Genomic DNA, 16064 nt, shown 5'->3' on the forward strand with positions numbered 1-16064 from the left:
TAGATTTCTAAGTTCCAAAACAACTGTATTGTGCTTAGTGCATACTCACTTCAAAATGGTTGGTGTGTGTGATAAGTGATTTTATGGCTGAAAACTGTAAAACCTGCAAATGATAAAATGGCTGATTGTTCTTTGTTTAGCATGAAGTATTGGGGGAGTTGAAAGGAGAGTTTTAAGTGTGAAATTAAAGTGATATGTTAAACTGGGGAGAGAAAAAGATGGCTACTGTTCACTGCAAGTTTTATTTTGTTCTCAGCGATCCATACAGTTTTGGAAAAAACTATGAATCACTTATCGTTTGAATGCCCAGTGTGTTATATAATGTTTTTATTAATTTAATATATACTATGGGGCTTGGCCCCCGTAGTATATTGTTCCATATCTAATCAGGAAATGACCTATGTAATTATTTATCTGTGTATTTGTAGTGTGCGACATTCTCATAGGTTACTTAGAAAAAGGCCTTTTGCTTCGGGTTCCAAAATGTATAAGGAATATTGTTGCATCCGAAAGAGCAGGGCTAATATATTTAACTGAAATATTTACAAATCATGTAAATATTTAAAATATTTGCAAAATACTAAACTATTTACAAATATACAGTTTTCAATAATATACAAAAAACATTACAATGGAACATCAAATGTTAGTCAGTGAGGCATGTACACGAGGTTAGTGAATGTTATGGAGGCAGTTGTCAATAATTAATTGCACTTGTAGTGATGTAATTGCCTCACCCTCTTCTCCCATTGGCTCTAATAAATATCACTACAACGAAAACTTTTTTAATGTATAGAGAGATAATGAAGTTTACTTTTTTTGCCCCCCTGCTTCCTGTAAATTATAATAATGTTTGCATTGTTTCTGTGGGTACATGTCCCAAGTTTTAATAGGCAATTTATAAACACACTTTTAGAACAATCCATTGTGAACTTCCAGTATATCTTATTTCCATCATTGGTACTACTAATACAGTAAACCCCCGTTCCTGAGAAATGCAGCGAATACCGAAAACGCGAATACTGAGTAATGGCTCCAATAGTAATAAAGGGGTTCCGTTCCAAAGTATGAAATATATAAGAAAAACTAGTCTAAAATTTTGTCTATGTATGTATTATATGTACCTTCATAATATGACTATGTACATAGACAGCACATAGTGAAATGCAAGCATATGGCATCAAAATGAAAATAAGAAACAATTTAATATTAAATGTAATATTTATTAGAAATTTCAAACAAATCTTTCAATCCAGCGCCTTTGCTATAGCTTAAAAACTTATCCCGCCAGTTCTATCAACAGTTTCGCTAAAGTGTTGATAAAGGAGTTTTGCCCTTTAACGAATGATGAAAAGGGGAATTTCATTTTGAGTTTGGTCTTCTCTCCACAGATTTAAAGCTTTTTCCATTTTTTCTAATTTAACATCATGAGTTACAGAGCAAATTTTTGAAGCAATTAGCATGTTTTCACGGACACTACGGCAGATTTTTCTTCTGATTTCTTGATTGATCGTACCGTTGACTCATTGATTTTATAATGTTTTGCCACTGAGAAGACACTTTCACCATTAGAAATTTTGTCTAATAACTCAATTTTATTCGCTAATATCATCACCTTTGATCTTTTCACATTTCCCTCGTTATTTGTAGCCATATTTTTGTATGGGTTAGAAAGAACTTGTCCACAATCAAGTCACTTTCTTCCATTAACACACTCAAAAAAGTCTGTTTTACACTGCAAAACGGTAGATTTATCACTTTTGTAAGCATATCAGTTTATAAATTAATAAATTTATTCAATTTATAAGCATATAAATTAAAAGCAAACGACGAAACCCATGACAAGTGCATAGTACATATTGAAAAAGGATTAGTGAGAAACATCCACGCTCATGATTTTGTCACCCCTCTCCCCCCACCCACTGAGAGCGCTGTTTTGACTGGGAAAGATGATTTTAGCCACGCCCATGTTTTTTTATGGCAGAAAATGTTCACGGTGATTTAAAATTCACATTATTTTAGGTTTCATTTTATATTAAATCAGCGACCGCGAATAGCGGGGGTTTACTGTATTAATAGTGGTATAGCGATGCAAGGAAGCAAGCATATTTAACAACTTTAGTGAAAAAACAAAAAAAAAAAAAAACCCCATTTTTTCTAATTTTTTTTTTTTTTTTGTCTGTTTATTCAGACTACTCACTTCGGAAGTTTATTCCAACAGTCAATTCCTCTCTGGCTGAGAGAAATTGAAAGCAAATTTTCACACATCTATCCTTTTTTTTTTTTTTTATGAAAACTCCAAACACGAGAGGTATTAGAACCTATAGTACTTAGTACCGTGCTTGGGTTGGAAGACGAAAGAAGATATTTGCTGATATTAGATTTGAACTTCTCTAGACTATAATTTTCAGGAAATACGTATGAAGGAAGGTTGTTCCAGAAAACGGCAGTTGAATGAATAAACGAGGATGATGAAAAGTTGGTTCTGTGAATTTGAAGTCGGACAGTAAATGGATGTTGGCTGGTGGGGGGGCACTTGTTCGGACTGTTTTGAAGAAGAGAGCGGGAATTATAGAAGCCAATTCAGAAGAACAGTGCCCATGGAAGTATCTGTAGAAAAGGCATGCAGCAGAAACAGTGCTGTCTATGAGACAGCAAGTGGAGAGACTGTTAGAGATGAGTCATTAATTATTATTATTATTATTACTAGCCATATAGTGCAAGGAAGCCTGAGGCTTATGCTGCACCAGCTAAAAAAAATTTCCGAGTTACCCTGAAAGAGAGAGAGAGTAGAAGGGAATCACCAAGAAAAAGAAAAATGATGATATCCAGCTCAGGACCCTGGGTGTGCCAAGCCCATACTCACCAGATGTGAGCCCCTGGGGTTAACCTATCTGCCCACTTCTGAATGGATCTAGAAGCCTGAGAGAGATTTTGGGGGCCACAACCCCAGATGTGGGAACAATATTCCATGGTAGGGCAGATATGCAATTTGTACAGAGTGAACAGCTGTTTAGAAGAAAAGTAACACAGAGAGCGAAAGAGAAAACCTAGTTTTTTAGATGCAGAGGAAGAAATATTTGTAATGTGCTTGTGCCAAGAGAGATTAGAAGTCAGGATAATCCCCAAAACAGATATATCATTTTGCCTAGAAACTGGAGTGTCACCAAAGAGAAGCATAGAAGCAGAAGAATCCTTTTTGTGAGATAAAAGAAATGATTGAATTTTAGAAGGATTGAAATCAACTAAGTTGTTTTTGCCCCACTGGAGAATTACCTGGAGATCGGCATTTAAGGAATTGGTAGTGGATATTCGAAAAGTTGAAACTGATTGAGCAGGGCAAGGTTTCTCAAAATGGAAAGTGGAATGCAGTGTGCTATCATCGGCAAAATTATGGATAGGATTTCTAGTCAATGGAAGAAGGTCATTAATACACAAGAAGAAAAGAGTGTGGGGAAAGAACTGAACCTTGGAGGACACCAGCATTGGTGGAAAAGCTAGAAGACAGAGAGCCATCAACCATCACCCTCAGTGAGCGATCAGAGAAAAAACTGGATAACCAATTACAAAAAACAGTTGGAAAACCATAAGATGGAAGCTTATTTAGAAGAACTTTATGCCAAACACGATCAAAAGCATTTGAGATGTCAAGAGCAACTGCTTGTGTTTCACCAAACATCTGGCTTACGTTATCCATAAATGGGTAACATAAGCCAGAATATCACCACTGGATCGACACTGACAGAATCCATACTGGCGATCGTTGATCATACGGAAGGTTTCTAGGTAGTTTAAGAGTTGATGGTTAATTGATTTCTCCGTCACTTTAGAAAGAGTAGAAGTAATTGCAATGGGATAATAATTGGATTGGAGGGATTTGTCACCCTTTTTAGGAACAAGCAGAAGGAAAAACACCTTTGGATAAGATAGTGAAAAAAGGTGCCAAAGAACAGGAGTAAGTTCAGGAGCACTGGTTTTGAGAACAAGTGGAGAAATAATGTCAGGACGTGGAGCTTTCTTAGCATTCAAGATTCGTCAATATCCTTCTGACGGAAGACCACAGGAGGCATTGAATGGAGCGTGTTGGGAATGGTGGGAGGTGCTTTACCAAGATCATTAATGCAGGAGTTGATGGGATGCTAGCAGGTCAGATTTATCCTTGGCTGAAGTGACAATAGAACCAACTGGTTTTGAGCAGAGTTGGGCAAAAGGTGGGAACAGAGATGGGCAAAAGTTGAGGCCAATAGCTTTGGCAAGAGACCAGATTGCTTGGCTACCATTAGGGCAAGAAACAAGTTTTCAACTCTTAGCCTGTTCAAAATCTAGTTTGGACTGATTAATAACTGCTTTACAATTGTTGCGAACTTTGGTGTAGGCAGAAAATGAAACTGAAGATTTGGAAACAAGCCAGTTATGATATGCAGCATTCTTCTCTTGAATGGCCTTAGCACATGAATTGGAAAACCAAGGTTTAGATAAAGGACGAGATTTTAAAGTGGAGTGTGGAATGAAGGATTCCATTCCTACATGAATAATTTCACTGACACGATCTGAGCAGTTTTGAAACAATAATCCAACCAAGGAAAAGAAGAAAAGAAATCTCTCAGGTCATCCCATTTTGCATTCTTGTAATGCCAAACAAATGAAGTTGGGAATAGCCATGAGATAAAGGTTCTATTGGAAAAGAGAAAGGACCACTCACTTCAACTGTGTACTTAGAAGGGTTTTTTGAGAAAAAGATCAAGCGTGTTGGCTGTATGGATAGGATTGTCTGGTATTCTTGTAGGTAAATGAACAATCTTTGTGCAAGGTCATTAGTAATCGCAAAAGCCTCAGCATCTCAACCAGCTGTGTTGGTGTGACTAGAAAATGGAAGCCAGCTGCAGTTGTGATCATTAAAATCACCAAGGAAAATTACCTCACTGTTAGGAATGTTGGACTGGAGAAAGTCGTTGCAAAGAGAGGAAGTCAAAGAGCTCCAAGTGATTAGTGGAGTTGGGAGAATGGTAGAGACAATAGATGAATTTGACATAATGAGGTATATAGATTTTAAGGCAAAGAAGTTTGAAAAGAGGAGATTCCAAATTACCAAATCTCTGACAGGGAATATCAGAACGGACATATGCACAAATACCACCTTTGAGCCAAAAGGAATCATACAGTGAATAATTTGGGCAACTGAGATGAGCAGTGGTTGAATCAACCGATAACTGAGATTCTGTCAGAAAAAGTACATGGGTTTTGGCAGACTGCAAGTGGAAATGGACATCATTGAGATTAGAATTGAGACCATGTATATTTGTGAAATGAACTAGGAAGTATTTGGAAGGTTTAGATGTTTTTTGCAGATAAGCTTACTCTATTAGTTTGACAATTCATGGTGTATTCAATAGTAAGAAAAAGTGGGGGGAGGACATGCTGTATGAAGTAATGAAATTTTTGGATGTGAAGTACACATGGTAAGAATATACCCAGATCTTTGACATAATGTGGCCTCGAAAGTGCCCCCCGCATACACACTGCTCGGACTCCCTACAGTCACTATCTGGCAGAGTAGAGGTAGCAAGATTATACACTAGCTGATCCGGAAGCCTCCTAAAGAGTTACCAATAGGTTCGGTCCAGTGTACTAACTAGCGGCTGGCCTGCGAATACCGTTTTAGAGCTGTACCCTCGAAATGTAAGGAAGATTGGATCTCACTATGATGTTCATCATAACCTCAAAATCCAACATTCATACTGCATGATGGAAGAGATAAAAAAGTTGTCAAACTTGTTTGGTTTTATTTAAAATATATTCTCTTGCCCCATATACTTTTAATGATTACTTATATATTGTTTATACCTTTTTTGACAACTTCTAGAGCCTTTTTTGAGGCGCCTCCATAGCCACGTGGGAAGGAGCAGCAGTGCGTAGCACACGCTTCTTGATTAGACTGGGTGTCGAGCCCATCACCACCAAATACGGAGGATGTGGAAAGGTCAGGAAATGACCACCGCATATCCCCGGAGCAATATGGCCTTAGTTGCTAATGCTCCTAAAAACCAAATAACAACAACATCTAGAGCCTTTTGTTTTTATTCATTTACCATTATTTGGTGCTTTATAGCCCACATTGCCGATGTGCCAACAAACTCCAACTCAACCAAACATTGCTTGGCAAACCCAGGGTCCCGAGCTGGATATCATCATTCTTCTTTCTTGGTGATTTGTTTCTACTTCTGACTCTCTCTCTATCTCTCATGGTATCTCTGGAATTTTTTTTGGCCAGTGCAGCATAACCCTCAGGCTTCCTTGCACCATATGGCTAATAATAATAATCACCTTAGATTTCTTTGTGTCGGATCACATGAAATCTATGATTTAATCTCTGCATGTTATGACACAAGAAGAACTGAAAACTACATTTGGAAGCCACTGAAACCATTAAGAATAGTTCTGAATTGATAACACATGCCAGGAAATTGTGGATTTGTCATTCTGAATACTCCATTGAACAAGATGGAGGTCACCTCGAACAGCTAATATATAAACTTTAATTTATAATTAATGTTTAATATATCTCAGTAATGTAAATCTGAAAAACAGATACTTCTCTCCCTTTTCTCTTTGGCATTTCTGCTGATTTTTCTGGGTACCTCAACCTTCAGGAATTTCGAGAGTACAGGTAAAGATGTAAATGCTCTTGTTGTACAAATCACTGGTCAGACCACATGGAATACCATCTAGAGAACTTATTTTTAGGAAAGATACTTTACTTGTGGGGGTAAAAAGGAGAATGACTAGTTGTGGATATTTTTATACGAAGCGATTTTGATTCCAAAAGTTTCAAAATTTGAAAAGCAACATTTGCATTTTTCTAAGAAGTGATCTGATTGATTGGTTCAAAGCTTTAACAAAGTTGAACGAACTTAAGATGGAGGCATATTTTCTCTTTCTAGGATAATATCAGCAGGGGGAACATTTTCTTAATTTAAACAGTAATCTCTGTTGGAACAAATTGCTACATAGTCTTGCAGAGCGAAAGAGTTTGAAGATTTAAAGTTGGTTTAGATAAATATTTTGAAGAAAATCAGGGGGTCATTTTGTTTAATTTTTTATATTTATTTATTTTTTTCTTAGTAGATGCTATATACTGAAAGTAAGTTTGTGCAATTTTTTTTTTGCCATTTTAATAATAATATTGTAATAGTTATAGCACATAATTATTAGTCAACATTTAATTAACTTTTCTTCATTCTGTCCTGTACATAACTTATTTATATTGTTCATGTTGTAAACAGTTTCATTATTATTACCTATTGATTTTTAAGTGAATTTTTTGTTTAGTTATAAATGCAATTAATAATTCTTTTAATTACAGATCCTTTCTATTTGTAGTAGATTCTATAAGTTTTTTTCTACTTCAGGAAAGAATCAATGTTTCCACAGTCTAATGTGTCTGGCCTGCAGGCTGGCTATCAGTCCCTGCTGCAGTGTCATGAAAATGAGGCAGAAACTCCTCAAGACAATGATGTAATGATGATTCACATAGTGCCAGAGAGTGGAAAATGTAGGTAGAAAAATTCATATATTATTCCTTTTTTTATTTGTTTAATTTTAATTTTTTAATAATTTAATTTTTAATTTAATTTAATTTGTTATAATAAATGTGTAAAGTCCTGGAATGGTTTTAAGATTTCATAAAAAATTGTAATATAGAACTAAATTACACAGTTGTACTAAAAGTAATTCCTATTGGCTCATCATTAATCAATGATGAGAACAGTTTTGTTATGAATCTTCAACTGAAAAAAAGATTCCTTCAATATTGTGCAGAGACTAGTGCATTGTTACTACATATTGGTTTGAGATTATGATTGCAACACCACCACCACCACCCTTAGATCGCCTGTCTCTTCTGAGGACAGTACAGCCCACTTTGGGGGGGGTGAAAGGTAGATAGCTGCAATGAAAACAGTTTTGTTATGAATCTTCAACTGAAAAAAGATTCCTTCAATATTGTGCAGAGACTAGTGCATTGTTACTACATATTGGTTTGAGATTATGATTGCAACACCACCACCACCACCACCACCCTTAGATCACCTGTCTCTTCTGAGGACAGTACAGCCCACTGTTGCTACTTACGAATCTAGAATCCCATCGTGGAACCGTGTTTCTGTAAAAATATATGCATAAAACTCCAGAGAGCAAAGCACGATTCTAAATTTGTCAGTTTTATTCATGAGGCTCCTACAGTTCTGATAATATATATGAAGTGAATGCTGATAGCCATCATCATCCATCTTTGAATGAGCAGAAATAGTAGAGGTTTGCAAAAGCGGAGAACCACAAGAGTTGTATCTGCACCTTGATTGCTAACTATCACTCCTTTTAACATTGTAGATTTTAAATGGCCTGATTATTAATCCTGGAGGCCAATATCTCCATTTTCCAATAGTTTTTATTTTCGTCCGACGTATTGCAGGTCACCAGGAAAGAAGCGTAAGAGGGATGTTTAGTTCTAAGTGCATGAACCTAAACTTCCACTCCTAATTCGTTTCTAATAATTTTATTTAAAACTTCCACCTTCGTATGTGGGCTGAGCCAGGAAACGAATAACCTGGATTTACGTCGTACAACAATGATACCATATTTGCTACTGAGTAGGTGATTGTTACTATTGGAAAGTGCTTGCACAGGTGAGATTAACTGCATGATAATGGGCTGATAAGATATTCTACTCATTTATGCCCTTACTCTTCTCATGAGTTCTAATACCTGTTTCAATGTTAGTATCTTCTGGACTACTAACATTGTAATTCACATGCAGTGCCTTTTCTTTTGGAACTGCACCTGCCACAGGCCTTGACCTCATGTTACCAATATGCCTGACATTAATGGTGTAGACTTTGGCAACAGAACCAGTTTGTTGTTATTTCCTCTGTTTTCCTGCTTCTCTGATCATGAGGTACTCTTTTTCCATTGCTAAGGGCAGTACATTTTTCAGTGGATCTATCGATTTTGCATGAAGAAGTCTGTGGTCTTTATTCAGTTGACTGCTTAGCTGGGTGTCTTTCATTTGTACCACGCTACATTCTCCTCCTGAAGTCAGTGTGGAGCAGCTATTAGTAGGATGGCATGTGCAGTGTGGGCAAATTGCAATTAGGCTCGATTGGGCGTAGTTTTTATAGAATTGGATAAATTCTGTAGAATTATGGAAGTTCTTCAATTTAGCAGGATAATCAAGAATTCCTTAGCTCTATTTTGTTAAATATATCCAGAAGGATAAGTTTGATCTCCTTATTTTCCCTATGCAGCACTATTATATAGTCTTTCAACTCTTGTAATTGCACTTCAGTGAGAATGCTTTCTTGCTCAGCAAAGTAATCAGAATAAGCTTCACCATGTTCGATGTTACCAACAGTAAATTCTAAGTGGGAAGCATTCAAGGAATTAATCGTGGATGCTACTAAAAGTTTCATACCTATTAAGAAATATTGTTCAAAGTTTAGGCCTAAATGGTTATCAAATGAACTAATGAGACTCGTGACAGAGAAGAAAAATGCATGGGATGCATATAAATTATCAAGCGACTCAGAAGCCTATGGCAGATATAAGCTAGTCTGTAATCAGGTCACAAAGGAGGTTAGCCAGGCGAAGGCAGATTATGAGAAATCTTTGGCAAAGGATGCTAAGAAAAACAGCAAGGATTTCTTTACTTATATAAACTCTAAAAGGAAGGGGATGAATCTGATTGATCCACTTGACATCGATGGTTCGACTGTTGATGATCCTGCTCAGATAGCAAACAAACTGAATGAGTATTTTGCCTCTACATTCACACATGAGAAATTATTAAGGTTTGAAAATGGCAGAAGGTTATCAAATTGTAGCAGGGTACTTAATGATTTTGTAATAACTGAGAGCAAAGTGGAGGAGAAATTGTTGAAGTTAAACATAAGAAAAGCACCTGAGGTGGATGGGATCTATCCAGTTATATTAAAGGAGGCGGCAAAGCAACTAAGCAAACCCTTAGCTATAATTATGAGAGCATCCTTGGACTCAGGGGAGGTTCACACGGACTGGAGATGTGCAAATGTATCCCCAATTCACAAAGGGGGGAATCGAAGGGTGACACGAGTAATTACAGACCAGTTAGTTTAACTTCTGTTCCGGGTAAAATAAAGGAGTCACTTGTTAAAGATGCATTGCAGTATCATCTAAACAAGACTGCAGCAATAATTCAGACACAGCATGGGTTTGTTAAGGGAAAGTCTTGTCTGACAAATCTGATTGGTTATTATGATGTGGTTACAAAGGAACTGGATGCAAAAAATAATTTTGATATCATATATTTGGATTTCAGGAAAGCTTTTGACACTGTTGCGCATGGAAGACTATTGTACAAATTGGAGCAGAATGGTATTAAGGGTAAGTTGCTACAATGGATAAAAGGATGGTTAAGTGGGAGAAGACAGAGGGTGGTAATCAATGGGTGCTGCTCTTCTTGGACTAATGTTATTAGTGGGGTCCCACAGGGTTCTGTGTTAGGTCCACTGTTGTTTTGTATATTTATCAATGATATTGATGAAGGTATATCAGGCTTAATGTCGAAGTTTGCAGATGATACAAAGGTTGGCAGGGTTGTTAATGACAGTAATGGCAGTGTGCTACTGCAACAGGATCTGGATAATTTGGGCAGATGGGCTAAGAAGTGGCAACTGAAGTTTAACCTTGACAAATGCAAAGTACTGCATATGGGTAGAAGTAACCCCAGAGAAACGTACCAACTGTGTGGTACTACACTTAGGGTAGTGGAAAATGAAAAAGACCTGGGAGTAATTGTGCAGGCAGATATGAAGTTTTCTGAGCAATGCGGACAGGCTGCCAGGGTAGGTCATGGGGTTTTGTCAATGATATATAGGAATTTTGGTAGCAGGGAAAAGGTGATTGTCCCTCTGTATAAGGCAATGGTCAGGCCACGCCTTGAGTACTGCGTACAGGTCTGCAGGCCTCATTTTATGAAGGATGTAGATTTGCTTGAGCATGTACAGAGAAGGGCAACAAGATTGGTGAGGGGAATGAAGGGATCCTCTTACCAAGAGAGGCTTAAGTTCTGCAAATTGCAGTGGCCGAAGACTAGGCACCTGCGCAGTGATCTGATTGAGGTGTATAAGGCCTTGAATGGGTTGAGCACGCTGAATTCTGATGGGATCCTTCCACTTGTTCAGATTACGTACCTAAGGGGGTAAATTCAAATTAAGGAAAGACAGATGTAGAATAGATGTACAGAAATTTTCCTTTAGCCAGCGGGTGGTTAATTGCTGGAACAAACTTCCATCTGTCGTGGAAGTTGATAGGTTAAATAAATTTAAGGAGGAACTGGACAGGCATTTGGAGGGAATGATGCGAATTTTTTTTTTTTTTTTTTTGGCTGATGCTGCATAAGCTCATACACTTGCTTTCTTGCATCACATGCCACTACTACCACCACTACTACTACATAGCCCTTCCTACTAGTTTCAAGTATTATTATTTTTTTTTTTTCAGATTGCAATAACTGAGTGCTATCCTTGGGGTTGTTAGTTAGTGACTTCACATCGCAACTATCATGTTTAGTCAGTTCAAGAAGTTCATTAAGTTTGTTAGCCACAAGGCTGGTATTATTTAAATACTCTTTCTGGAATTGACGGAAATCGTTTGAGAGTTGTTGAAATCTGTGCTAATACTTTGCCTCCACCCGTGCTAAATGTGTTATTCAGTGTCAACGACGGGAGGCATGTGGTATCGGCACCATTCACTGAGTCATTAAACTCAATGTCACCCTTACATAGTTCACATTTTCAACCTTTTTAAACTTTTTTCATGAATTTTTTTAAGATCTGCGTAAGGAGAACAGGATCCACAATAAATGGCATGACAGAATGAACATTCAGGTGCATAGTCGACTTTGTTGTTGCAACTAATACAGATCAATGATTTTTCCATAGTCATATGGAAAAGAGAACCAATAAATGCTAAGTAGCCCTTCCACTTCAATTCCTAGTGACACAGTCAGTAATTAGCAGTGACCTTTAGTTTGTTCACTGCGAGGCAATGAGGGGTGCTAAAACCATTCTTGGGCATGAGCTGCTTGACAGCACAACTCAGTGCATGTAGCCCAAAGTTGCTTGCTAACTGCCGACCTTGACCAGGCATCGTAATGGTAGAGAAAACTTTGTCTGCATTACTGAATTTCGATAAATGAGGAAAATTACCTGAAATCATCCAAGAGAAACACTAAGTTGACCAGAGTAGTCACAGCAAGTAGGGCAAATCACCTCAACATCAAGAAATAGAAACTCCTACCTTTTTTACCTTATCCCAGTATGCCTGAAAGTCTTATCACAAATTTCTCCTATACTAGATGCTAATGAGGTATGGTATGTGCAAAAGTAGTTTTTTCCAAATTTAAAACAAAAAATTACTTTTTAACCGACCTTTGTTAAAAAGAAACAGGTAGTTAAGCTTAGATTACCTTACCTTTCTTGAAATTATTCTTTCTTTCCTTTTCATAAATTAAAAACTCATAAGGCAAACATAATAAATTTCTGTTAAATTCCATTTTGGCTTAAGCCAAAATGGAATTTAATTTTTCTAAAGGTTGGCTTGGTAGATTTAATTTAAATAAAGGTTCTAAATTGATTTTAATTAATGTTATTTACAACATGAACATTTATCAAATGTTTAATAGTAAAGCTACTAAAACCCTATTGAATAAAAATATAGTCTAAGACAATTTTATGCAAGACTTTGAGAAAAAAAAAATTTTTTTTCTTACTGTGTGACATAAAAAAAAAAAAAGGTAAAGCAGAGCCATTATCAACCCACTGCAGGATGGAAGCCTCCTCAACAATTCATGTTGAGGGAAATGGACCATAATCTGCCACGCTGGTCCAGTGCGGGTTGGCAGATCGACCGTATTCAGCAGTCAGGGGCTTGAACCCTGGTCTACTCAAAGAGCGTGTGCTACTGCACTCCCGCTCCTGACCACTTGGCTACGGAGTGACATGATTAGGCTCAAATATAGGCTTAGCAGTTACAAATTTATTATACAAATATGGGTTTCTTGATCTCTTTTATAGGCCTATTATATATGCATAAAAAGTATTATTTTAAAAACTAAAAATAAAGAATGAAATTTTCCTCTTTAATGTGAAATCTGTGCTTGTTTTTTTGCTGCACAAATACTCAATTATGGGTTGAATTTGAGATAAGCCTACACAGATTTCATCTTTAACCGAAATGAGACTATTTCTGTCCTTGCTCTTGATGTTTGTTAAACAAGAAAAAGCTTGCTCACACATGTAAGAAGTTAAACTGCAGCAAAATGTTCATTTCTTTCCTATGAATGGCAGGATACTCTTCTTTCAAAGAAATCCGGAACTTGTCTAGGGGCAGATCAGTAAATCTCATCTTGAGCGTACGATCACACCATCTCACAAAGTTCTTTCCCTTCTTTCAAAATCAAGTTCTCAGGCTGAGCAGAAGATTCAGAGAAAGGATCTCTCACCCAGTTATACACTTGTGTTGAAAGGGAGGGAAAATACTGCTCAACTGTGTTTTGCAGTTCTTCCAGGTGGTTTGCAATAAGATTTGAGACTTACTGATATCCTCCCTCACTCCCAAGCCCAAGCAGTATTTAGAAACAGCTTTCCTTTTGCAACGTGATTTTTTCAAAGATTCACGTTTTCCTTTTAAATCCAAGAATCTTATCACTTGAGGTCAAAACATTTTCTCCAGGGCCTTGCAGAGACTTGTTCAACTGGTTCATGTGCTAGTTTCTGCAGCCATTCTTCATCTTCAAAGCACTCAGCAAAATCTGGCATACTGTTTTCTTGAAAGTACTCCTGCAATTCACCTTTCAGCTCAAACATCCTGTTGAGAACTCTTCCTCTGCTAAACCACCAGGTTTCTTATGTAGCAGGAGATTTATGTGCTCTTTGTCCATGTTTTCATACGTTTTTTAAACATTCTCGAGTGAATTTGTCTTTGTTTAATTGTTTGTTTTGGGATTTATTAGGTGCATCAGCATCTGTGGCCATAGTGCACCACTTTGTTTAATAAAGTTAACAACTTTTGTAGCATCATCCAGAACCATTTCATGGGCGCTCACATCTGGTGAGTATGAGCTGGATATTATCATTCTTCTCTTTCTTGGTGATTCCTTTCTACTTCTCTCTCTCAGGGTAACTCAGGGAATTTTTTTTTTTTTTGCTGGTGCAGCATAAGCCTCAGGCTTTCTTGCACCTTATGGCTAATAATAATAATAATAATCTCCAAGAGTTTTTGAGACCAGCACCTCTCTGTGAAGAAAGCAGTTTGTTATGACAATGTCAGAATTTTCTTTTTTACAAGAGAGGCAAAATCTCTCACAGAGCCAGCCGTTGATCGAGCACCCACCATCAGTACAGATGCCAACATAGTTCTTCCAAGGCAGACTTTTTGTTTCCAGATACGAAGACAAAACATCAAACATATCTTGGTCTTTGTTTGTTTTGGGCAGCTCTTTGCAGCAGAAAAGTTTTCTTGAATTTCACCATCATTTACAAATCTTACAAATGCTACTGCATGACATTGGTGAAATCTGACTCATCAACCTGGATAGAGAAGCTGTTGTTTTTCAGTTAATTACACAAAACCTCTTCAGCTTCATGTGACATGTCATCAATATGCCGACTTATTGTACTGTTTGAGAGTGGAACCTTTTCAGTTTCTTGTACTGCCTCTTGTCCTAGCGTTTTACTCACTATAATTTTACTTGCTGGCATTATTAGGTTCTCACCAACTGTGTGACTTTCCTGAGCCTCTTGAGAGTTTTCACTGAATGTGACATTTTTAACAAACGCTTTACTCTGTTTGTTTTCATATTCCATTAGCTGTTTAAAATAATCAGCACCATTACCTGTCAAATGGCTGTGATTTGTAGTTGTTTTTTCAATTTTGCTGGAGCCATTGCTTCATTTGTAAGTTGTTTGCCACAGATGATGCACAGTGGAATACGACAACTTTGATTACCAGCTGATGTAAAACCTATTGATAAGTAGCTTTCATTGTAAAGATGGATTTTTTGTGTCTTGTTGCACTAGTGCAGTGATATGACTCAGAAGATTGTGTAGTTCTTCATCACTAACCTTTTCAGAATTGTCCGTGGGCCTAGGCCTGGAATCCTCCCTCCTCTTCCAGTCACACCTCGTCTTCAAAAATCGCCACATTGGACTCTCAGACATGTTTGTAAAACATAAACTCTTAATAAAATATAAAACAGAAAGACATAATAAATAACTAAACTAGAAAATCACAAAAAATATGAAAACTTCACAATACAATTCACTTCTAACCTACACAATTCACATTTTGCAATGTTTACAATAACAGCAGTTGGGGAGGTAATTTGGGAGGGACAGGCCGATGTCATCAGCCTACTGTCCTCCCCTCTGTGCAGTATAGTGCTCACCAATTATCAACGGCTTCACCTGTCTCCTGTCAAAAACTGAGAATTGACTCTACCAAATGAACATGGTCCTACTGCGCACTGCCATATGGAGCTGAAAGACCTCTAACGAAATTGCTAACAGGGCTGCTTGGTCACTGTCCATCACTGTGAGCATTAACATTGCACGGCGTGCGAAGTTCAAAAAACGATGTTTATTTATTTTTTAATCACAATCTCTCGCGGAACCCTGGTTGAGAAACCTTGTATTAAGGTAATGTTTAGGGAACCTTGCTAGAACCCATCCTCAGATCATGCATAGGCTGTTGACAGTTTCCTGCTTGCCAAATGTCTCAATTCAGACTGCATGTCCTTGAGACATTTGGCAAGTAGGAGGCTTACAACAGCCATTGTATGGTCTGAGGATGGGTTCCAGCAAGGTTCCCAAAATGTTACCTTAATGTATAGTGATTTAGTTAAATAAACTATCTTAATATTCACTTGGTATAAGAGTGGTCATTTTAGAAAGCTAGATTCCATTGAAAACTACCACGTAATTTCCTTCTGATATGAGTCTCCTTTACCAGACTGTTTTTTTTTTTTCCCC

General features: G+C 37.3%; 1 protein-coding gene across 1 annotated transcript in view; it reads left to right on the forward strand.

The window, feature by feature from the left end:
- Atg9 (autophagy-related protein 9) overlaps nucleotides 1–16064 on the forward strand; it is a 201805-nt gene that overhangs the window by 13060 nt on the left and 172681 nt on the right. Inside the window, exon 2 of the mRNA XM_090384098.1 lies at nucleotides 7410–7552. Coding sequence (XP_090240224.1) covers nucleotides 7410–7552 — 143 coding nt within the window. The remainder of the gene's footprint in view (nucleotides 1–7409; nucleotides 7553–16064) is intronic.

The sequence above is a fragment of the Mastigoproctus giganteus genome, chromosome 10 (genome assembly GCF_048544385.1).
Source record: "Mastigoproctus giganteus isolate SK-2022 chromosome 10, ASM4854438v1, whole genome shotgun sequence".
Classification (NCBI taxonomy): domain Eukaryota; kingdom Metazoa; phylum Arthropoda; class Arachnida; order Uropygi; family Thelyphonidae; genus Mastigoproctus; species Mastigoproctus giganteus.